Raw genomic sequence first — 26,198 nt, 5'->3', positions numbered from 1 at the left:
TTAAAAGATTCAACATAATCCCACTCGTACTAAGTTATTCAATTTACCATGGTGACAGGATCCAATTCTCGATTCTTTCACAGAGTACATCTATTGCTCAAGTGTAGTCATTCACGTCATCTCCAGAAACTACAAGGTTTTCACACAACAACAGACAGATTTAAATTTGAGAAATACTACTTTTCTAGTTTGCTAAATCTTGCACTTAATAATAATCTAAACTGAAACACCAAAGAAATGTAGATTTTGGCCAATTAATGAAATCAACGACAAATCTCTTTGTGGTACTATGTATTTATTCTGTATAATAGTATGTTACAGATTTGTAAAAAAAGTACTACAGCATTAACATTACAACTACTGTACAAAGAAGTATTTCATTATATAAAATGTGTTTCAAGTCTCCTGCACAAAAGCCAACAAATTACAAAGTATAAACCAATTAAACAGCTTTGATCACAAAACTGTCCTCCCGTTATGTACTTTTTACTTAAAAACAACACTATACAGAAGTCGGGGTATCTGCAACGACAAAATGCACATACCTTTAACAGTGCATTTCAGAGTCAAATCCGTGTGTAATACACTCTGGCTCACTATGAAGTTGAAAAAGAGGGCTTTATAAACCTGTTTCTGGTCCAGAAAGACAGACCTGTTAGTACATGAATATTTCACTGTTACTAATAGGTACTGATCCACAACCACTTCCAGAATATAATACAATCACCATCTGAGTCTTTGAAAGATGCATTATCCTGAACTAATGTCTGTATACAACAAAGGTACATGATAAATAACTGTCATGATTCCCCAACCTCCGAGTATCATCATGTAAATTCCTTTGCTCAAAACTACTAATGTGCTCTTTGTACTTGCTTAGAGTGTAAAAAAAATAAAATAAATGAGGAGATCTGCTCCAAGACAGACATTCAACTATTTCATCACATAGTTTTCTCAATATTCTGGGAATCATTTGTGGGAACAGAGTAGGGTCCTGTATAATATCTGAACACCAGGCTGGATCCACGTTTAAGCTGTTTAGCTCTACTCAGATGAGACCAGCAACAAATCCACGATGTGTACAATGGCATGTGTGGTGGCCTCCCAGCTGCTAACCTAAAATTGAAAAAGGTTGTCTTTAACTGCAAAAAAATTAAAACACACACACACACACACACACACACACACACACACACACACACACACACACAACCTTTATTTTTTGGCAATAATGCACAACAGGTACAAGTTTACAAAACACAGCAAATACTTGTTGAGAACTGGTAATTGCATGCGAGTTACATAAACTCAAAATACTGTTCTATTTGACACATCTATTCTGATAAAATACAAAAAGCAACAACTTCTGTGCGTGATAAATACTGGTATTAAAATTTACTATTGAAGAATAGATGGTACATAAAAACTACATTTGAAATTAACTGAATGTTTTGCCTCTTTTCTTTGGTGCTGTAAACCTACAACTGAAATATGGAATTATATTGTATAATAAAGTTTTGGGAAAATTATAATGGGAAATGATAATTACACTAGGAAATCTACTATTTTTCACAAAAAACCAACAGAACTTTCATCTATTTTAAGGAAAGTCATATACATCAGGTTCTTGGAAATTTCTCTCTCTTAATCCCTCTCTGTAGGTACTTAACACTCTCAGTGCCAAGCCTGTACATTTGCACAGGCCGCGTGCCCTTCCATTAGTGCCAAGCCTATAGGTTTCACGGCCAGCATATTCTGTTGATTAAAGAGCACTGTGCATCATTTTTGCACCTCTGATTACTGATATACATTGTTTATATTGTTAGTTATCAGTTGCATGGATAGATTGCATGAACAAGCACCTTGTTTTCATAGTATTTTGTTCATTATGAGTTACCATCTTCACCTGTAGACTGAGCACATCACTGGTATTCTGTGTAAGAGAAATGGCATGCTGTGATTTATCTGATGATGAAACTGCTGATCTGCTGAATTATGGAAACACTGTCGATGTCCTAGATGGTGAAGGTTATGATTTGGTTGATATGGGTGTCTTTAAAGGTACGTTTTTTGGTAAAATGCTACAAAAACATATATTAACAGTGCTTAGCAAAATCAGACAAATAGCATGTATAACTTAACAAAACTTGTAGTTTTTATGTCTTCTCCCTTTTTTTTAGCTGAAGCTTCAGTTGAAAGCAGTTCATCAGAAGGCTACAGTAGTTATAATGATATTATGTAAAGTACCACTGTTCCTTCCACAACAGAAATTGGCGAATGGAGTGAATGTGACACTGCTCCAGTTATAAATGTGAACACAACTCAAGAGACTAATTCATGTGGACACTGTTCGCTCGAGTTTAGCGCTTGATTGTGTTAGTACATTCATAACTGACAATGACATAATTTGCAAACAAATCTGTATACATCACAGACAATTCAAAGAAAGCATAGCAAAAATGAACTGAACCTCAGTCAGTGTACTCAGTTCCTGGAAGTTAGTTTCTCTAGCTGAAATTAAGACACTTCTTGGGCATCATGTTTCAGTCACATAGGCCAAAATTATCAGATCACTGAAGCACTATTAACATGGTCCATTGAAATTTTTGTCCGCAAATAATGAGTCACTTCAATTTCAAGCGGATACTATCAAGTCTGCATATTGTTGATAACTGACCAAAAGAAATTAGGAGGTGGCAGTTTTCATCCACTTTTCAAAGTGCTTCCTTACTACAGTAATTTGAAAGAGCAATGCATCCAAGCTTTGGTCCTTCTGAAAAACTGACCATTTCGTGACTGTGTCAGTTTTTGTACTTACATGCAGAATAAACTACACAAGTAAGGACTGAAATTACACAGAATTGCTGAAGCTAACAGTGACCACATGTAAACTTAAAAAGTTTATACAGGAAAACACACCACTGACAATTCATTGTCAACAGTTGTTATGAAGCTGCTGCCTAGCAGAAATTGTTCAAACAAAGGACACTGTTTATTTAAATAGATGTTATCCTAGCCCAGAACTCATTGAGCAGTTATTTCACAAAGGTACTGGCACTGGGACTGTAAATAAAGACAGAAAGTCTATGCCTAAGGTTTTGGTTACAGCTAAATTGAAAAAGCCTGTGTGGGGGTTGCTGGTCCCTCATTGGGGTGCCTTCCCAGGTGGTAGATAGAGGAACATTATCCAGATATGGAGGGTACCAGGTAATAAAATACCTGGTATGGACCAAAATCAGCAGGCATGAGGGCCAATGGGTTAGAAGAAAGGAGAGGAGTTCCCAACTACTAGCTGCTGCCTCGCAGTCAGGAAAGGGATCTCTAATGGCTTAGAATGCTCCCCTGTAAATGAAGCCAGCTACCTGGTGAGCTGTAAGGGGCAACCTCCCCAAATGGCTGGGTGTAAGATTAACAGTCTTCCCCACTAAAAATCAATTGTTTCAAATGCTAACAAAGGAATAAGTTGTACAGTTAGTTTGATGACAACCCCGGAAAACAAATGGTAAGATATACGTAAATACGAACAAGGAATGTGCGGAGCCTATACCAAGCTGGAGCACTGCGTCAGCTGATAACGCAAGTAAGCAACTACGGTACAAAAATATTGGCTCTCCAGAAAATTAGGTGAAAGGGAAATGACATAATGAACTCCGGAAATTTCACTATCTTTTGTAGTGGCAGGACAATGAATACCTTTGGAACAGGTTTTGTGGTTACTAAATGACAAACAAGCGGTGATGCACTTCGAACCAATCAATGGATGGATGTCCATGTTAAGATTAAAACATAATAGATGTCAGGAGCCAACATGGAGCTGATTGCAATCCAGATCATCATCTAGTGACAAATACAGATAAAGGATCTCACTACTGAGTAAACAAAAAGACCACAAAGAAAAGAGGTGATTAAAAATGATACCGATATGTCAAATGAACACAAAGAAATAATGTGGAAACAATGTAAGATTGCAATCCTCAAGGCAACTGTCGAGGTTTTGGGACACATACATTGGTTTGATGAACAATGTGTGAGAAGAATTGAGGAGCATAAGACAGCACGAATGAAATTATTTCAGAGAAGAACTAGAGTCAATCTGAATGAATATAATGGGAAGTGCTGTGTTGCTAAGAGAATTTGCAGACAGATGAAATAAACACTAGAAAAGAAGAAATTGAACAGCTAGAAGAAGAGAAGCAAATTGTGAAACATACCAAAAGATCAAAGGAGGAAGGGCTGGGTTTCAAGCCAGGATAAATATATTTATGAGTAAGGAAGATGATTTGATAGGGGAGAGTAACAAATGGGCAGAATACTTTGATGAGTCACTGAACCCAGAAGTAGAAGAATTAGAACAAGTGGAACTGGTGGATATAACTTTTATGGTCCAGAGGTCTTAAAACCAGACCCCACACTAAAAGAATGGAAACAAGCTCTTCAGACCTTAAAAAAACAAGGCACTGGGAGAAGATCAGATACAGGCTAAACTTCTCAAATATGGTGGGGGAACACTGTGGAAAGCAATAAACAAACGAATACTGAGCATCTGGCAGGAGGAGAGCATGCCAATGGCATGTAACATGGCTATAATGTGCCCCAAACACAAAAAAAAGGAGATCATTAAACTGCCATAACTATCAAGGAATCTCCCTGCTAAATAGCACGTATAAAGTGTTCTCCAAGATCCTAATTAGGAGGCTTACTCCCTATGTGGAAGAGAGGTTGAAAGCTATCAGAGTATCTTTAGAAGAAGTAAGTCAACAACTGACCAGATATTCACACTGCACATAATATTTGAAAAATGCTACGAAGATCAAATAAATATACACCAGCTTTATACTGATTTTAAACAAGCCTGTGATAGCATTTCATGAGTGGCATTGCGGAATGTAATGGAAGAGGCTGAAATACCTAAGAAGCACATTAAACTTACTACACACATCAAAAACAGTTTTGCATCATCTCGAATCCGTGAGTTCCGGAACCTGTACAGAAAATTGGAGTAGAGATCAAAATAAACATAATTTCCGCCCTTTTTACTGCTAATGAAAACCACACTTTGCATGTTTTGCCACCATACAGTGAGACCTTCAGAGGCGGTGGTCCAGATTCCTGTACACACCAGTACCTCTAATACCCAGTATCACGTCCTCTTTCATTGATGGATGCCTGTATTTGTCGTGGCATACTATCCGCAAGTTCATCAAGGCACTGTTGGTCCAAATTGTCCCACTCCTCAACAGTAATTTGGCGTAGATCCCTCAGAGTGGTTGGTGGGTCACATCGTCTATAAACAGCCATTTTCCATCTATCCCAGGCATGTTCGATAGGGTTCATGTCTGGAGAACATGCTGACCACTCTAGTCAAGCAATGTCGTTATCCTGAAGGAAGTCATTCACAAGATGTGCACGATCGGGGCGCAAATTGTCTAACACGAAGACGAATGCCTCGCCAATATGCTTCCGATGTGGTTGCACTATCGGTCAGAGGAGGGCATTCACGTATCGTACAGCCGTTATGGCCCCTCCCATGACCACCAGCGGCGTACGTCATACATAATGCCACCCCAAAACAGCAGGGAACCTCCACCTTGCTGTTCTCACTTAACAGTGTGTCTAAGGTGTTCAGCCTGACCGGATTGCTTCCAAACACGTCTCTGACAATTGCCGGGTTGAAGGCATATGCAACACTAATTGGTGAAGAGAACGTGATGCCAATCCTGAGCAGTCCGTTCGGCATATTGTTGGGTCCATCTGTACCATGCTGCATGGTGTCTTGGTTGCAAAGATGGACCTCACCATGGACGTCGAGAGTGCAAATACGCATCACGCAACCTATTGTGCACAGTGAATCATAACATGACATGACATCCTGTGGCTGCACGAAAAGAATTATTCAACATGGTGGTGTTGCTGTCAGGGTTCCTCTGAGCCATAATCCATAGGTAGCCATCATCCACTGCAGTAGTAGCCCTTGGGCTGCCTGAGCGAGGCATGTCATTGACAGTTCCTGTCTCTCTATCTCCTCCATGTCCGAACATCACTTTCGTTCACTCCGGGATGTGTGGACACTTCCCTTGTTGACAGCCCTTCCTGGCACAAAGTAACAATGTGGACATGATTGGACTGCGGTATTGACTGTCTAGGCATTTCTGAACTACAGACAACACGAGCTGTGTACCTCCTTCCTGGTGGAATGACGAACTGATCAGCTGTCGGACCCCCTCCGTCTAATAGGCGCAACTCGTACAGAATTCTTTACATCTTTGGGTGGGTTTAGTGACATCTCTGAACAGTCGAAGGGACTGTGTCTGTGATACAATATCCACGTTCAACATATATCTTCAGGAGTTCTGGGAACTGGGGTGATGCAAAACGCACGAACCATGGCAAGGTGCCCTTGACTGTGCAGCTACAACATTTAGCCCTGGTCATTACGTATATATGAACTCATTCGCTCTACTTATATGAATGTATGACAATTTTACGAAAACAGTGTCACATGTAATAAATTAATTTGTCTACGTAATACCAAACTTGGTTTTGTTCGTAGTTGCATATTAAAGACGATGAAATGGGCATAAAATACTGTTAATTTTGTATTTATATGTTCAATATTTTCTGAGACATTAATTTTTCGACATATCTAAAATTGCCTGAATTCTGCAGACATGGGCACTTATCAGGCTGGTACTGAGGGTGTTAATAAACACAAACTTGAGACACGCTGACTAATAGGCGAGTGGTGAAATGTGATATAATTCAGCAGTACACTCTTCAGTTTTCAAATGAATATCACTTTTCTGTCACAATCCATTTTCTTCCTAAAGCATACTAGCTACTACTTCAAGACTTTCAACACCATGAAATTCAAAGCCTCTCTTCATAGCTTTGCCGCAGATATTTATGTTTTTGTAACTGTGGGATGAATGAAAATTGCTTGCAGAGATTTCTTGTTTTCTGTAAATTTTCATTCAAATCTCAGTTCTAGTAATGTAAGAGCCACACAAATGTTTAAAAGTGTGTGTGTGTGTGTGTGTGTGTTTTGCAGACATTCTGATCATTTAGAGTTAAATTTCCAGAAAATTACATATCCTTGTTACTTTCACAGAAATCTCAAAGTTTCTGCCAATGCAGCTCTGATTGCAAAAAAATCTCCAAAAATTTATATTTTACTACTAGTGTGTAGAATGCAGGTCAAAATTGACAGACTAATTCATTCACAAATGGCTCCAGATGCAAAGAATCTTGGTACACTTAATGAATGTTGCTTGTGAGCATTTTTCTATATCTGCTTCACTCAATATGAAGACTGCTTAGAACTTTCTTGATGACTATTAAATGTTTAGAAAAGTCTACTGACCTGTATGTTTCTGACCATATTGTTTCACACACAACCAAGACTGACTTTGCGTTTTACCAAATATGGTTTTCTCTCTATTCAACTTGCTAACGGTGTGCGAGAAAAATACTTTCTTAAGTGCCTCTGTCACGCTGTTATTAGTATTATCTTGTCTTTGAGGTCCCTTTGAAAATGATATCTAAAGGGCTGCAGTATATTCTCCACATTCCTCACTCAAACTGGCCTCCTGAAACTTTAAGTAGATTTCTGTGGGATAGCTGACATCTTTCTTCAAGTGTCTGCCAGGTCAGCTTTTTCAATATTTGTTAAACTCTCCCATGGGTCAATCAAAACTGTGACCACTTGTGCTGCCCTTCTTTGTACATGCTCATGCTTTGTTAGTCCTATACGATATGAAGCCCAACACTTAAGCAATATTCTACGATGGGCCACACAAGGTGTCTTACAAGCAATCTTCTTTGTACATTGACTGCATTTTCCCACTATTCTACCAAAAAAGTAAAGTCTGCTACTTACTTAACCTAGCACTGGACCTATTTGATCATTTTACTTCACACTGCCACAAACTGTTACACCCACGTATTTATATGAGTTGACTGATTCCAACTGTGACTGGGTGATACTGTAGTCACAGTGCCAACGCTGTTTTCATTTTGTGAAGTGCAAAATTTTACATTTCTAAGCATTTAAAGTAAGCTGAATGCCATATAAGTAGCTTATACTTACATAAAACATACAGCTATTTATAGAATATTAGTGTTAGAATATCTGCGTGCGTGTGGGCGTGCTTGACAGGTTTACTTGTTTTGGAGCCCTCAGTGTAAACATATATTGCCTCTGAATACTGTCTTAAAACCTGTGTCAAATTTTATTGTTAATGTATGTCTCATGGCCAAATGTAACACCAGTTATTATTTCATGTTAGACAGTTTCAAAGGGAATGCAACACAAACTATTTGGCCTAGAGCCTCTAATGGTAGTCCACGATATGTCCTGAGTATCTACATATGCTTGGATCAGGGGAGGAAGAGTTTTGGTGATCCAGAAGCGTCCAGTCTGTGTGGTGAACTTTGAAGTGATTGGGTTCTGGAATGTTGGATTCATATTGTTTCATTTTGAGAAGAAATTTCGAACAGACATACTGCTGGTGTAGATGGAATGGAGGTTCATATGCTTCAATCATGAATGTGTTGGCAGGAGTGATGTGCACTGCTACCAAACAAATTCCCAGCTATTAATACTGACATTTTTAAATTCTGTTAAGTGTCAGTTGCACAACTGTAACAAGCATTCCCAGATCAATAACTGGATGTACCTACATATGGTATAGTGCTCGTGTTGTGCTGATGTTTAATCCTCACTGAAGTCCTGTCACAGCTCTGATTATGTTGACAGCCATCTCTCAATTCATAGCCATGGCACCTTCCAGGTTAGCTTACGATTGGTGAGTCCCAAGTACTTGACTGCTATCTTAAAAACAAAGTAATATGGGCCTAGTGCTATTTTCACTTGCAGATTCACTCTGTGCCTCAAAAACAATACCGCGTGTGATTTTACTGTGGATGTGTTAAGTCCATTTCTTCTTCGCCACTGTTGGAATGCGAACAGAGTATTTGTGAGTTACAGTCTTCTAATCTCCAACTTTAATGCTAACTTGAGAGATGAACGTCTAGGAAGGAATACAAGTAACAGAAGGAGTTAAGGCAAGGACTCATTCTATAGCTGAGCACTGAGAGATCAATAGGTACATAAACAACACTACAAACATTGCAGAGCTTTAGGACAACATCCTTCAACAAACCAAACTAGTGCCCCTCCTCCCCTTCTCTCTCTCTCTCTCTCTCCCCCCCCCCCCCCGCCACACACACACACACACACACACACACACACACACACACACACACACTGATCACTGAACTCCAGTTCTCTAACATACGAAACAATTCTGGACGACCATTTATTTTTAAAGGAAGTGTGCCGCTGTGTATTCCTAACTATGAAACAGCTTACTTTCTTGAAAGACAAGTGGTTTTACACCTGCTAATGTTAAGCTCCATCATATGAATTCCTGCAATATGGTGTGCATCATCCAAAGCTGTAAATTTAATTATATCCCTCATAGTTCTTACTTACCCAGAATCCACAACAGCCATACATGTGCTCACTACGACGAAAGGATGAGTCAGCGAAGAGGCGAAGAACTGGAAACAAAAAATGTAAAACTATAGTCTTCAGTGAAACATTCACAGGCACACACAGCACACTGCCTATCACTTCACTGTCCGCTTTCTTATTTGATCACCATTCTTGTTAGCTTTATTGCCTTCACTAACAGCAGCTGCTAACAACCTATTTCAGGGCTTACGTATAACCCTTTAAAACTGCCTCCTAATTTGAATACTCTTGACAAGAATAATGCGTGGACCTATTTAAAAGAATGTGTTGAACTTTTTCAACAGAGTATTAAGTTGAAAAATCACAGGAAAAGTATATTTTGAATAAAAGTTCTACAAATATATTAATTAACAAGATATGCTTTGATTTTAACCAATAAGGGTATGATGTGTAATTGTAGCTTATGCTAATTCTTATTGTTTACTGTACTTTTTAATTTGCCTTTTGAATACTGTGGAATAATTGTTCTATGCCCATGTGGCACTACGGAGAGGTAAGACTATAGTGTTCAATGTATGGCTCTAGCACATTTGCACTGCTCTCTCCAGTACCAATTTGAGAGTAGTTGGCACCACAGTGACACAATGAACTGTTACTAATCATTTTCTTCAAGGAGCTCTGACATAAAAGCCCTGTAATGTGAGCATTCCACTGACCCCACACATCACTGCCATTTGCAACATCAGTGGTGTCAAGCGATATCTTATTAGAGGGAAAGATGGTGGTCTTTTTTGTTTTCTGATGAAAACTGGTTCCACCTTGGTACCAGTGATGGCCATGTGTTGGTTAGCAGGTGGCCAGTTGAGAACCTACAACCAATCTATCTGCATTGTAGCTAGACACACTGGGCCTACACCTCCAGCTATGGTCCAGGGTGTGAACTCATATGACAGCAGGAGCACTTTCGTTGTTATCCCAAGCACCTTAACTGCAGCTCCGTGCGTCAGTCTGGTGGTTTGACCTTTGTACTTCCATTCATGAACAGCATCTCTGGGGGTTTCCAATAGGATAACCCTCGGCCACATGCTGCCCTTATAACCTAACATGCTCTGCGGAGTGTTGGCATGTTGCCTTGGCCTGCTTTATCACCAGATCAGTCTCCAATCAACCATACGTGGGACATCACCAGATGACAAATCCAGTGTCATCCATGAACAGCTTAACCATCCCTTTATTGACCAACCAAGTGCATCAGGCATGGAACTCTATTCCACAGACAGACATCTGACATTTGTACAGCCCAAATCATGCACCTTCGTATTCTTGGATTCGGCATTCTGGCAGTTACACTGGTTATTAATGTATCTCCTGTGATCTTGCGATGTTAAGCACTTAAATATATTTATCTAGCCAAATGCATTCCTGAAATTTCATTATTCTACATTAATTATGTTAATTATGTTTTGAAGTTCCAATTTTTTTTCCATCAGTGTATAATTTATTACTATGACACTAAAACTGCTCAGATCACTACAATCAGCATAGCACCCAAAAAAAGTTGCTACTTTAAAATTGAAAACATCTTCTAAAATCCAACACTTGCACTGGGAAAGAAATGAAAAATCTGTTTTGCAGTGCCTGGAATTTTTTCCATATCCTGTGTAAGTGTGGTGCTGAAGATTCCAAAAATACCATCCATTTTGTTCTAGCAACTCTAGTTTCCTAAAAATTGATGATACAATTATTTACATTGTATTTATAATTACTTTTTATCAATATTTATTATTTTATGAATATGTTGGTACACAATCTATAGTATGAATAAATATTTTAAGACAGGTGTGCCTAAGCTCACTACTTGTCGTTCCAAATAAAGATATGGATTTAGCCAAAAGATGGCAGCATCATCTTCATGGATACTACTTTGGAGCTTCAAACAATGAACACATGATGTTGCTGGTATTCATTATATGCATTTTACTGAAAAATGTCAGCAGCAACTTGGTACATACAATGTCAGAACTTAGCAGAATAACCATTTGAGATAGTCACTATATTGTGTTGGATATTGTTGCTGATGTAATGATTGATCTGTAAAAATTAATTTTTAACAGTGTAATCTTAATGCATTTAATGATAGTGATAAATATTTTACAGTGTATTTTGAGAACTTTATTACAGTACAATGCTTTAAATATTAAATTTTATTGTCACCTATCTAAATAACTAAATTTACTTAAGTAATTCCATGATGCTGTTTTACAAGCTGTATTTAAATGTTATGGTCTTCTCATTTTTCATGAGAACTGAAATGGCTGCACGACACAGAAAATGTCTGAATCATCGGAAGGAGTTTTGTTTTGTTTGTGAGGCGTACACATTTGTTCAGCAAAGGAAATGTGTAATTGACTTTGTAAAAAGAGTGTATTTAGCCTGTTTCAAAGTACGATTTGGAGAACAAAGTAAGGCTTGGACACATCTTGTGTACAAGATATGCACACAACATTTGCACAGTAGTCAAACGATAAACAGAAGCACATCAAACATGAATTGCCAATGCTGAATGTACAGGAAATCTCTAGTTATTAGTTTCTAGGCTGACTGGGAAACAAAATCACTTTCTACTGCAAGAGAGAAATTTTTTTTTGCCATTCTTCACAAAAGGAAACTAACTTATTGGTTGGTTGGTTGGTTGGTTGTTTGAGGTTTAAGGGACCAAACAGCGAGGTCATCAGTCCCGTGTTTCAAATATACTCCATTCTGCTAACGGGACATCTCAGAAAAGTCAGAACAATAAAACGGAAAAAGGGAAAAAACGTAAAGGGCAGTCACGTTGTCATTGGTAAAAACAAATGAGGGAAGTCGGCAAGAGAACGAACCCAACACTATGCTGAAGCAGCATAGGCAAGACCACCTGTGACTTAAAAGGTACAACTGCTATAATGCAGAAAAGACGTATGGGAATAAAAAGACTAACCAAGCCTTAAAAAAGGGTAAAAAGAGTAAAAGGGGAAGAAAAGAGGATTCCGGTCAGGGAGGTGAATCTGGAATCTCTGAACACTGCCTACAGTGGGAGACACCCAAACACTCACCGCCCTGCCCCAACACCAGAGAGATTAAAAACCTTAAAACTGAGAATAAAAACCACTCTCCCGGAGGAAACCGAGAACCAGAGAGACCATCCGGGAATCGTCAGCCAACATCAAAGGTAAAGTGTGGGGGAGTCTGTACTTAGTACGCAGAGCCAAAAGAAGGGGGCATTCAACCAAAATGTGGGCCACTGACTGGAAGGCTCCACAACCACATAGCGGGGGTGGCTCATCACGCAAAAGAAAACCATGGGTCAGCCTGGTATGACCAATGCGGAGACGACACAGTGTGGTCGAGTCCTTTCGGGAGACGCGAAAGGAAGAACGCCATGGGCCTGGTGTCACCTTAATTGCACGAAGTTTATTAGACAGTGGAGTAGCCTCCCAAGAATTGGCCCATGACTGCGCGAAGTGGGATTTGATGTGAAGCCGTAAATCCGCTGCAGGAGGGGTTACAGGAAACGGGGGGTAAGTAACTGCTCCCCCAGCCAAACGATCAGCGAGCTCATTTCCCGGGATACCCACATGGCCAGGGACCCATAGGAAGTCAATGGAACAAGCAGCACGGTGAATATCAGCGAGATGGTCATGGATGGCAGAGACCAAGGGATGGCGCGAAAAACACCGGTCAATAGCAAGAAGGCCACTCATCGAGTCCGTACATAACAAAACGCGGTTGTGTTGGGATTGTTTAATAAAGGTAAGGGTCTGGGAAATTGCCATCAATTCCGCAGTAAACACCCCACATGTAGGTGGCAGCAGATGATTTTCCGTTCCAACAGAGGACGTGAAGGCATACCCAACATGATCAGCAGATTTAGAGCCATCAGTGTAAAAAACAACAGCATCCCGAAACTCCCATAAAATTTTGCGGAAAAAGGAACGAAACACCACCGGGGGGATGGAATCTTTCGGACCGCGGCGGAGATCCATCCGAATTCGAGGCCGAGGAACTAACCAAGGAGGGGTGGAGGGGAGGGAGCGAGGAAGACAGGACAAAGAAGGAAGTTGAAAATCACGGTAAAGAGACGCAAGGCGCAGCCCAACCGGTAAACCCGCCCGAGGGCGGGAGTCGGGTGGGCGACGTCCATGGTCTGGGAACAGGATAGAATAGGAAGGATGAGAGGGAGAAGAACGGATAGTGAGGGCATAAGACACCAGAAGCTGGGACCGCCGAACAGAAAGGGGTGGGATCCCAGCTTCAACCAGGAGACTATCAACAGGGCTAGTAGGGAAGGCACCGGTGGCCAAACGGATACCACGATGGTGGACTGGATCCAGCACGTGCAGTGTGGAAGGAGCAGCTGAACCATAAACTTGACAACCATAGTCCAAACGAGACAGAACTAGAGCACGATAAAGACGGAGGAGGAGAGAACGGTCCGCACCCCAAGAGGAGTGGGCAAGGAAGCGAAGGACATTGAGTTTACGTAAACATCCTACCTTCAGGAGTCTGATATGGGGCAACCAAGTGAGCTTGTTGTCGAAAAGAAGACCCAGGAAACGAAACTGTGAAACCACAGGCAATCGTTGTGCAGCGAGATAGAGCTCTGGATCAGGGTGGACCGTAGTACGGCGACAGAAGTGGACCACCCGCGATTTTAAAGGAGAGAATTGAAACCCGTGTGAGAGGGTCCATGCAGAGGCACGCCGTATAGCCACCTGGAGCTGCCGTTCTGCAGATGCCATCGAGGAGGAACTAACCCAAATGCAGAAATCATCCACATACAGGGCAGGGGCGACCAAGGGACCGACAGAGGCCACAAGTCCATTGATAGCAATGAGGAAAAGAAGGACGCTCAAGACAGAACCCTGTGGGATGCCCGTCTCCTGGGTCCGTGGAGAACTAAAAGCAGTACCAACTCGAACTCTGAATGACCGATGGATCAGGAACTGGCGGATAAAATTCAGGAGTGGGCCCCGAAGACCCCACTGATGAAGGGTTAGTAAGATGTGATAGCGCCAGGCCGTGTCATAGGCCTTGCGAAGGTCAAAAAACACTGCAACCAAATGGCGGCGCTGGGAAAAAGCCTGCCGAACTGCGGATTCCAAGCGAAGTAAATGATCGATTGGAGATCGTCCCTCTCGAAAGCCACACTGGTAAGGGGACAATAGATCCCGAGATTCGAGGACCCAAGTGAGCCGACGGGCTACCATCCGTTCAAGTAACTTACAAACAACATTGGTCAAACTAATTGGCCGATAGCTGTCAACAGATAGGGGGTTCTTACCAGGCTTAAGGACAGGAACCACAATGCTATCCCTCCACTGAGAAGGGAAGTCACCCTGGAGCCAGATACGGTTAAACATCCGAAGAAGATGTTGCCGTTGTGGAGCACTGAGATGTTGAAGCAGTTGGTTATGAATGGAATCTGGGCCAGGGGCCGTATCATGAGAAGAAGATAGAGCAGAAAGAAATTCCCATTCAGTAAAAGGTGCGTTATAAGATTCTGACTCACAAGTGGTGAAACATAAGGTGAGAGCTTCAGCCTGCTGTTTGTGATGAAGGAAAGCAGCGGGATAGGAGGCTGACGCCGATGCCACTGCAAAATGGGTCGCAAGATGTTCGGCGATAACTAATGGATCCGTACAAATGCCATCTGGGAGGTGAAGGCCTGGTAGGGTGGACTGCCGATGGCAACCTTGGAGAGAACGAAGTGTAGCCCATACCCGCGACAGAGGGACAGTGGAACCAAGGGAAGAAACGAATCGTTCCCAACATATCCGCTTGCTCTGTTTGATTAAATAACGGGCTTTAGCGCGAAGGCGTTTAAAAGTAGTAAGGGTGGCTACGGATGGGTGCCTCTTGAAGTGTTGCAAAGCTCGACGGCGATCACGGATGGCAATGGCAATGGCCGGACTCCACCACGGGACTTGCCGGTGACGAAATAGTCCAGATGAGCGCGGGACAGCAACGTTAGCAGCGCGAACAATCGCGTCAGACACGTCACGTAGGACGTCATCAATACAACCCGACAAAGAGGGAGAAAACTCGACCTGCGCAGTGTATAGAGGCCAATCGGCGCGGTGGAAAGACCAACGAGGTAACCTGTCCATCGGGGAAAGCGAAGGGAGCGTGAGAATCAACGGGAAATGGTCACTATCACAAAGGTCGTCGTGTGGCGACCAGTGTAATGAAGGGAGAAGAGAGGGAGAAGAAAGAGAAAGATCAATGGCAGAAAAGGTACCATGACCAGCACTGAAATGAGTAGGGGAGCCATCATTAAGAAGGCACAGGTCGTGGTCTGCAATAAATTGGTCTATAAGAAGACCTCGTCTAGATGGAAAGGCACTGCCCCACAAAGGATGATGAGCATTAAAATCCCCAAGGAGGAGGAAGGGAGGAGGAAGTTGCTGAAGAAGGGTGGTTAAGGCAGCAGGTGTAAGAGCCCTGTCAGGAGGGAGATAAAGATTGCAAACGGTGACTGCAGAGTCTAAGTGGACCCTAACAGCAACCGCTTCCAATGTAGTTTGGAGAGGAATCCACGTGCAAGCAATGTCGGTACGGACCAACGTACAAACGCCACCAGAAGCCCGCAAGGGTCCGACCCGATTGCGACAGAAAACACGGAACCCACGGAGGGTCGGTGAGCGAGCATCAGTAAAATGTGATTCCTGGAGAACCACACAAGCTGCAGAGTAGGACGAAAGAAGGGATTTCAATTCCGGAAGGTGTCGATAGTAGCCATTACAATTCCATTGGAGAACCACAGAACGATGGTTTAAATGAGGGCTGAACACGCTAAATCCAGTCATACTGCCGGGTCCCCACCCGTCACAGACAAGGAGGGGGCGACATCCATAAACGACAGGTCAGAATCCAGTTGTGAAGTCGGGGAAGGGACCTCCGGTGACACCAGAGGCTCTTTGTCCCGGGACTTATGTTTCTTCTTCTTTTCAGGCTGAGATCGAGGAGGGCTGTGTGGCATAAAGGAGCCAGCTGCAGCAAGATCAGGAACAGAAAGAGACCGGGCGACCTGGGGGCCGACAGACCGCGGCTCTCGCGGTCGCCGCGCGGCAGCAGACCTTTGACCTGGAAGGTGCCGGGAAGGGGCATCCCGGGAGAGGCGCCCTTGACCGGCAGACGCCGAAGGAGTGGGACACTTCTCCGGCTGGGGAGGGGGAGCAGCACCCAGAGGAGAAGGTGTGGGAGCCGCAGGGGAGGGGGGGAGGAGTGGGGTCCGGGATGGGGGTAAGGAAGGGGGGGGGAAGGGGGGAAGATGTAACCAAGGCGTAACTTGATGTCATAGACACAGGGTGCAGTCGTGCATATTTCTTACGGGCCTCTGTGTAGCTTAAACGATCGAGGGACTTATACTCTTGGATCTTTTTTTTCTTTCTTATAAACTGGGCAATCTGGTGAACGTGGAGAATGACTACCATGACAATTTACACATACAGGAGGGGGAACACAGGGACTCCCCTCATGGAGTGGACGTCCACAGTCACCACAGAGAGGGTCCTGGGAACAGCGAGAAGACATGTGGCCAAAACGCAAGCACTTAAAACACCGCATAGGAGGTGGGATGTACGGCTTCACATCACAGCGATAGACCATAATCTTAACTTTCTCAGGAAGGGTATCCCCTTCAAAGGCCAGGATAAAGGCACCAGTATCAATACGGTTATCTTTAGGACCCTTCTGAACACGCCGAACAAAGTGAACACCCCGCCGTGCGAGATTGTCCCAAAGTTCCTCATCAGTTTGAAGGATGAGGTCCCTGTGGAAAATCACACCTTGGACCATATTTAGAGACTGGTGAGGGGTAATAGACACAGGAATTGTGCCAAGATGGGTACAGGCACGAAGGGCCGCAGATTGGGCAGCTGAAGTAGTTTTAATCAGCAATGAACCCGACCGCATCTTGCTCAGGGAGTCCACTTCGCCAAACTTGTCTTCAATGTGTTCCACAAAGAATAAAGGCTTGACACTGGTGAAAGTATCTCCATCAGTCCTGGTGCAAACTAGATAACGGGGGAAAGGTTTTGCCCCTAGACGACGGGCCTGACCCTCTTCCCAGGGGGTAGCCATGGAAGGGAAGGCCGAAGGGGCAAGAGAAGCAGCACTTGAGGAATCAGTACCACGCAGAGAGACGGCCGCAGAACGGCCAGAGTTTTGGACCCTTATGCGTTTCATCTGCATAGCGTCCGCCCTGATACCACCCACTCCGATCAGGGGCTCTCCTCACGGGCGCCACCCAGCCACAGCAAGGGCCGTCTGGCACGGCGGCCATTGCCGGGAGTTCCGATGCTCCAGGATGACGAGCAACCACTCCAAGGCATGCATGAGGAGGTCACAGCTCAGGTATCAGAAGTGTGATCCCTGTGTGTTCAGGGGGCTCAACCAAAAGGGTACATAGCGACCCCACCACACGGGCTGGCTACCGTGCTGGCTATGCACCCTAGCATCAGACCACGACGTGAAAGAAAAGGTGGAATGTACTAGGAGGGCGCACGTCGGAGACACTAGGTAAGGTGCTCTTCCCCAAATGGCTCACACTACGGAAGAGAAATTTTGGAATGGAGGTCAAACCCCAGAGGGGGACCAAGGAATGCCAAAAAGAGGAGATAAGGACGCAACAAAGCCAGAGAGTAAAACCAACAGAACCAGGAGGATAGCGGGGCCAACATAAGCAAGGACACCAATAGTGGGAGAGGAGAGGGCGAGGGGAAAGGAGCATGGAGGGGAAAGGAGGGGAAGGAAAAGGAAATGCAGCCCGGGAGAGAAAGAAGGCTGCAATGGCTCGGGGCCCCGTGCTCGCCACGCACGTATCCACAAAAGAGATGTGGACCCCCTGGGGGGAAACTAACTTATTTTCTGTAACAACCTGAAAGGATTGCTAACAAAACTTTGTGTAAGAAACAGATACCAAGTGAATGACATTTATAAACTGTACCAAGGATAGCCTCAAGTGTGTACCTTTACATAATGGGAACCTATACAGGTGCATCCCAACTGGCTATTCAGTTTGTATGCATAAAAATCAGGCTACAGTAACCATAGTTTTGGTTAAAATCTCTTACTACGATCACCAATGGACCATTGAGGTTGATTTGAATATGGTGAATTTGTTTCTAGCAAGGTAAATACACCAAGTATCTGTGCTTTACATGTTTTTAGGATTGTACAGGCACAGATCAACACTATATGAGAAAACAGTGGCCTTTTAAAGAAAGCTTTGTCATTGGACATAAATAACATCATACAGTCCTCACTGCAAATAAAAACAAGTTTCATGAAATAATTTATAAACACTTTAAACAGAGATGGAGCATGTTTCGGCTATGTGTGTAGAAAATTTCCTGCATGAAGTAAGGAGCGGGGAAAAATTATATAATAATAATAATAATAATAATAATAATAATAATATTAGTCAAGGGAAAACACACTAAACAGGAAGATTACATATTGGATAACCACTGCGACTGCATGGAAGCGATGGAAAAAGCAGATGCCTATAAATATCTAGGATACAGACAAAAAATAGGAATAGATAATACAAATATTAAAGAAGAACTAAAAGAAAAATATAAACAAAGACTAACAAAAATACTGAAAACAGAATTGACAGCAAGAAACAAGACAAAAGCTATAAATACTTATGCTATACCAATATTGACCTACTCATTTGGAATAGTGAAATGGAGTAATACAGACCTAGAAGCACTCAATACACTTACACGATCACAATGCCACAAATATAGAATACATCAAATACATTCAGCAACAGAAAGCAGAATGGAAGGAGGAAGGGGATTTATTGACATAAAAAACCTACATTATGGACAGGTAGACAATTTAAGAAAATTATTTCTAGAACAAGCAGAAACTAGCAAAATACACAAAGCAATCACTCATATAAATACATTGGCTACACAACTGCAATTTCATAACCACTTCTACAACCCTTTAGATCACATAACATCAACAGATATGAAGAAAGTAAATTGGAAAAAGAAAACACTACATGGTAAGCACCCGTATCATCTAACACAACCACACATCGATCAAGACGCATCCAACACAGGGCTAACAAAAGGCAATATATACAGTGAGACAGAAGGATTCATGATTGCGATACAGGATCAAACAATAAACACCAGATATTACAGCAAACATATTATTAAAGATCCCAATACCACAACAGATAAATGCAGACTTTGCAAACAACAAATAGAAACAGTAGATCACATAACAAGCAGATGTACAATGCTAGCAAATACAGAATACCCCAGAAGACATGACAATGTAGCAAAAATAATACATCAACAACTTGCCATACAACATAAACTAATAAAACAACATGTTCCCACATACAAGTATGTGCCACAAAATGTACTGGAGAATGATGAATACAAATTATACTGGAACAGAACCATTATAACAACACCACATAACAAACCTGACATCGTACTCACCAATAAAAAGCAGAAATTAACACAACTAATCAAAATATCCATACCCAATACAACAAATATACAGAAGAAAACAGGAGAAAAAATTGAAAAATACATCCAACTGGCTGAGGAAGTCAAGGACATGTGGCATCAGGATAAAGTTGACATACCAATTATACTATCAACTACAGGAGTCATACCACACAATATCCTCCAGTACATCAATGCAATACAGCTACATCCAAACTTATACATACAACTACAGAAATCTGTAATTATTGATACATGTTCAATTACCCGAAAGTTCCTAAATGCAATGTAACATATACTGTACAGTTAAAAGGAAGTCATGCTTGATCCAGGTCCGCGTCACTTTCCATTTTTAACCAGACATAACGTCTGAGAAAGGAAAGAAATAATAATAATGACTGTATAAAGCATTTGACCCTGGATTAGTACAAAACGTTGCCTCAAATTAAGCTTAACTCTTAAATCTGAGTTGTATTAACATTAATCCCAGATTATATTGTGGTAAATATTTAATCATCAGTTTATAGTGTGACATTATAAAACGAACACAAATTGAAATAATAAAGAAGTTGTTATTAACATGTAAATACGCATTCACACACCGCTGAAGCTCACAAAATTTTTTCTATATACAAGGTTAGGTTATGGGACTTACCAGCTATATATGTAATGAGTGCACATAGTAATTTATTTCATAACAGTTCATGGAGACATCTCGCAATTTATGTGATTAACTTCAAGGCATTTTACAGACACTTAGCAGCAGAGTAAGAAAGGAAAATTCGAAATATTTACCATGAACAATTACATACACTGATATTGACAAGTCAATAATGACTGAATGTCTCTTATAAAAGTGCTCTCTCTGCTCTAGTGGCAGCAACAATACAACGTATATCAATTTTGGAACTATCAAACATGTGACTAAACTGCTCTGGCAACATTGTGAGCACAGATGAAAAACAGAAATAAGCAAGTATATGTAAGTTGTTTAGCGAGTTGTTATTTATTACGCATCATTTGTATAACTGTTTCGGTAGCTCACAGCTTGCGTTTGGTATCTCGTATGAAGGAACTCAAGTTAAAATTCAGATCAATTCTAGGTTTTTTTTTTTTTTTCATCTGATACTACTTTGTCTGCTGTATTGGCGATAAAGAAAATTATAACAACAATATGTTCTGAAAAAACATAACTTTCCATTTTCTGAGCATTCTGTGTGCAGGAAACTTACACCACGTGACTTATGGTATTTGCTTTCCTTTCATTTACTTTTTAGGTATCTCAGTATTCTAATGAGTCTACTGAGGATGACAGAGAGCAAACTCGTTCTCATAACCAAGTGATAAATCATTTAAGCTGCTGCTTTTGCACTCTGTTGTATCATTATACTGGCTCAACACAATTTCCAGCAAAAAATCTTTTTTGTATGGGGAGAAGTTCAAAGATTGGTTCTGTGTCTGTTTACTTTCCTTTATCTTCATAACATGACCTTTTCAATAATAAATACTGTGTACCTACAATGTTCAGTTAATGTTTGCATTGGAAGCAAGATAGTAGTTTCTGTGGTGTTGCCAAGCATGTTCCTCGCTATCTTAGATAAACACTGAACCACCTTTGATGAATCGAAGTTTAGTGTTACATAATAGAGAGTAATTCTGAAGAGAGTTCAATTTCTGAACTAACGTCAAAATTGATCTCCAGTCAGCGACGTTTATACAATCGATAAGTAAGATATTTATGTTGGATTTCAGAAACTACAGCCGACACAGGAAAACTGATTGTATTTCAAGTCTCAGCATCTGAAGCATACTGAAAACCAGTTCCACATTTAAAGGCACTACAATGACTGTCCACCACTTAACATTAGCTTTACCACAAAAAAAATTTTATAACATACAAACACAACATCATAACCTGGGATGTTTGCCTTTTGCATACAAGTGCTCTGCTGACTGAGCTGTCCAAGCATGACACAACCTGCCCTCACAGCTTTACTGCAAACAATCCCCCAGGCTGTTGGTAAGCCATCTCTCATTTGTTCCTGGAATGCCAGTCCCACAATATATGCATGAGAACTTCCGTGAAGTTTGGAAGCTCAGAGATAAGGCACTGGCAAAAGCAAAGCAAAGCTAAGCACAGATTGTGAGAAGTCCCAGGATCGAGTCCCAGTCTGGCACACAGTTTTTATTTGCCAGGAAGTTTCAAATTGGTGCACACATTGCTACAGGGTAAAATTCATTCTATATCAAAATGGTCTGACATCCAATTTTGTGCCAAATAACTCATGTGGGCCAGTGCACTACGCTGCTGAAAGAATATGAAATTCTGCATGCCAAGGCTTCAGAACACTGGTGTTCCAACTATCCATCCTGAATGCATGCAGCTGACAACACAGCCAAACTGCAAAGTGTCCCACATTACTTGGCACCGCAGCATTGCACCTACTGGCAGAGCGTCCCTCGACCTCCAGTATCTGCTGACCAAGCTTCCAGGCAGGTTGGAGCCAGCAACCATAACCACATGACTGCTGGACCTTCCAGCATCCGATGGGACAGCCTTTGTCATCATCAGCCTGTCATTCCTAAGTTGACGTCTGGAGTTTGAGTTGCTATGCCACCCTGCCTCAACACCACATACTTCACCTACACACCACCAACTGTGCTAAGTACAGTCACCATGAACTGCATGTATGCTGCACTTTCCTCTACTGGCCACTGATGCCACTCAGCACCTAGTTATTGCACTGGTCCCCAGCAGCAAGCATAATCTTCAGGGGTATTTGCCACCACTACATCAATACGAAGAAACATGGGCCAATGTCACCAGACACTTTTACCTTATTTGGCTAATCAAAAAGAAAGTTCTCCTGAATGCCACCTGTCTTGCTGCGGCCGTCTGCACCTCTTACGAATTCCTGTAGTTCCTGCCAACCCACCAAATCCATTTTTCCCAGATGGGAGAGCCAAATGCCATCCTGAAAAACCAAAAGAATGGCTCCTCTACCATCCACTCTAGAGGTCCACAAATCTGATACCTCTACACTGGACAGGTCAAACTGGTGGAAGGTTTGAAGTAAGATTTACAGAATTCAATAAATTCACCTTTATAATGTAGCTACCACTTTTTATGCGAACAGCATTAATAACAACTATATAAATGAAACTGAACTACTCATCCATCAAACATACTGAGGTGACAAATATCATGAGGTAAAGGCAGGCACATTTACAAAGGCAATAGTATCGCGTTCACAAGCTATAAAGGAGCGGTGAATTGGTGCCGTTGTCATTTGTACTAAGGTGATTCATGTGGAAAGGTTTCTTATGCAATTATGGTCACACACCGGGAATTATTAGACTTTGAACGTAGAATGGTAGTTGGAGCTAGATGCATGGGGCATCCCATTTCAGAAATCTGATTGGGAATTTAATATTCCAAGATTCACAGTGGCGGGAGTGTGCTGAGAATATGAAATTACCAGAATTATCTCTTAGCACAGATGACACAGCAGCCAACGGCCTTCACTCAACGACTGACAGCAACAGCATTCGCCTAGAGTTGTCAGTGCTAACAGATAAGATATACTACATGAAATAACCACAGAAATCAATGTGGGACCTACAACAGTGTGGCAAAATTTAGCATTAATGGGCTACAGCAGCAGACAACCGATGCGAGTGCCTTTGCTAAAAGCAGGGCATCACCTGCAGTTTCTCTCCTAGGCTCATAACCGTATCAGTTGGAACATAGATGACTGGAAAACCATGGCCTGGTCAGATGAGACCCCGATTTCAGTTGGTAAGAGCTGATGGTAAAAGCCATGGACCCAAGTTGTCAACACGGCATTGTACAAGTGGTGGTGGCTCCATAATGGTGTGGGCTGTGTTTATATGGGAGGAACTGGGTTCTCTGGGCCAAGTGAACTAATCATTGACCAGAAACGGTTATGTTCAGCTATTTGGAGACCATTTGCAGCCATTCATGGACTTCATTTTCCCAAACAAAAATGGAATTTTTAATGGATGACAATACACCATGTCACTGAGCCACAACTGTTCGCGATTGGTTTGAAGAACATTCTGGACAGTTCAAGCAAATGATCTGGGCACCCAGATCACTTAATATGAATCCCATAAACATTTACAGAACATTATCAAGAGGTCAGTTCATGTGCAAAATCCTGCACTGACCACACTTACGCAATTATAGACGGCTATAGAGGCTGCATGGCTTAATATTTCTGCACGGGACTTACAATGACTTGTTGAGTCTATGCCATATTGAATTGCTGCTCGACGCCATGCAACAGGAAGTCCGACAATATTAGACACAATCCAGTGACTTGTCACCTCAGTGTATTCCACACATCTGTTAGATGGATACATTGATTTTTCAAGCAATATGATCCTTAACAGTTACTGAGATATGGGGATCAAATAGACAAAAACATAAGACTCAACACAAATACTTAGATAACACAAGATATTGAATGTAACTGACAACTGGAGGAAATATAAAATACAGCAAAGTGAACAGGCAAAAGTGAATAAAGGTGTCTAAAAATGGATGACTAAGTGCAAAATACCTAAGCAGTTATGGTTAGCAGATAACTGCATGCTGTAAAAACTTGGATGACTAGAAGAAAGATAGATACCACTTACAAGAAAATTAAAGAGGCCTTCAGAGAAAAATGCAGCTGAACGGATACTAAGAGCTCCAATGTCAAGCTAGTATTGACCAAAGAATGGAACACCAAAAGGTTGAAGAAATATATAGAAGAGCTACACAACAGAAATACCCTGACGAGAATATTATATAATGGGATGGGAGAACAGATGATGAGATGGAAGACATGATACTTCAAGAAGAATTTGACAGAGCATTAAAAGACCTAATCTAGAACACGGCCCCTGGAGTAGATGACATTCCTTCAGAACTGCTGAAATCCCTGCTAGAGCCAGACATCGCAACACTATTCCACCCATTGTACAAGCTGTAATAATTCCAATTCCAAAGATGCCAGGTTCTGATGGGTGTTCATATTTCTGAATTATCAGTTGAATCAGCCGTGGTTGTAAAATACTGACATACATTATTTACATAGGAATGGAAACGTTAGTCGAGGCCAATGTGAGGGAAGATCAGTTAGGGTTATGGAGAACTGTAGAAACAAGGGAGGCGTGACTCTACAATTTATCTGAGAAGTTAATTTTAGAAAGGCACATCTACATTTAAAGCATTAGTGGAGTTAAAGAAGGCTTTTGACACTGCTAAAAGTACTACACTCTTTGAATTCTGAAAGTAGCAGTGTTGATAAAATACAGAAAGTAAAAGGGTATCCACAACTAGTACAGGAATCAGACTGCAGTTGTAAAGAGTTTAAGGACATGAAAGGGAAGAAGTAGTTGAGAAGACTGACACAGGGTGTAACCCACCCACAAAATTATCCAGCCTGTACATTGAGCAAGCAGAAAAGGAAACCAAAGAACTAATTAGAGAAGAGATTCAAGTTCAGGGGAAAGAAATTCAAAATTTTAAGTTTGTTGATGGGTGTAATTCTACCAGTGATGGAAAAGGAGTTGGAAGAGCAGTTGAACAGAATGGATAGTGTCTCGAAAACAGGGTGCAACATTAACAATAACAAAGGGATAATGAAAAGTAGCTAATTAAATCAGATGAAGCTGAGGAAATTGGATCAGCAATTCAATAGTACATTAGCTTCACTATTTGGCCACTAAAATAACTGATGAGAGCCAAAGTGGAGGGAGTATAAAAAGCACACTAACAATACAAGAGAAACACATGAAGAAGAGAAATTTGTTAACATCAAATATAAATTGAAGCGATGAGAAGTCTGTTTTGAAAGGATTTGTTAAGAGCAGTGATAGTCAACTGGTCTCTACTGCCCACTAATGGGTATTCCAGCTGTCAGTGTGCTGCAGGTGGCGGGGGTTTTAAAAACATTTTCGTTAAATTTTCAATGAATTTTGACAAAGTAAGTAATACGTAGGTATTGTTATATGTTTTATAACCTTCTGTAACTATGCATTACAAATTTTATAATGTAAAGTTACTTCCATACTTTGTAAATCACAACTACTGCGGAACTGTTGGGTGGTAGGTAGTGACCTTTTAGAAACTAAATAAATTGTATTTTATTTGGCAGCATATGACTTTGTGCAATGTGCTTTATTTATATAAATAT

At 41.5% G+C, this 26,198-nt stretch overlaps 1 protein-coding gene across 1 annotated transcript in view; it reads right to left on the bottom strand.

Annotated features, from left to right (window-relative positions):
• Positions 1-274: 274 nt before the first annotated feature.
• LOC126195140 (mitochondrial carrier homolog 2-like) overlaps positions 275-26,198 on the bottom strand; it is a 57,126-nt gene continuing 31,202 nt past the window's right edge. Inside the window, exons 6-7 of the mRNA XM_049933646.1 lie at positions 9,494-9,561; positions 275-1,116 (exon numbers count right to left, since the gene is read on the bottom strand). Coding sequence (XP_049789603.1) covers positions 942-1,116; positions 9,494-9,561 — 243 coding nt within the window. The 3' untranslated portion in view covers positions 275-941. The remainder of the gene's footprint in view (positions 1,117-9,493; positions 9,562-26,198) is intronic.

Source organism: Schistocerca nitens, chromosome 1, assembly GCF_023898315.1.
Source record: "Schistocerca nitens isolate TAMUIC-IGC-003100 chromosome 1, iqSchNite1.1, whole genome shotgun sequence".
Taxonomy (NCBI): domain Eukaryota; kingdom Metazoa; phylum Arthropoda; class Insecta; order Orthoptera; family Acrididae; genus Schistocerca; species Schistocerca nitens.
This window is presented reverse-complemented; position numbering and strand designations above follow the sequence as displayed.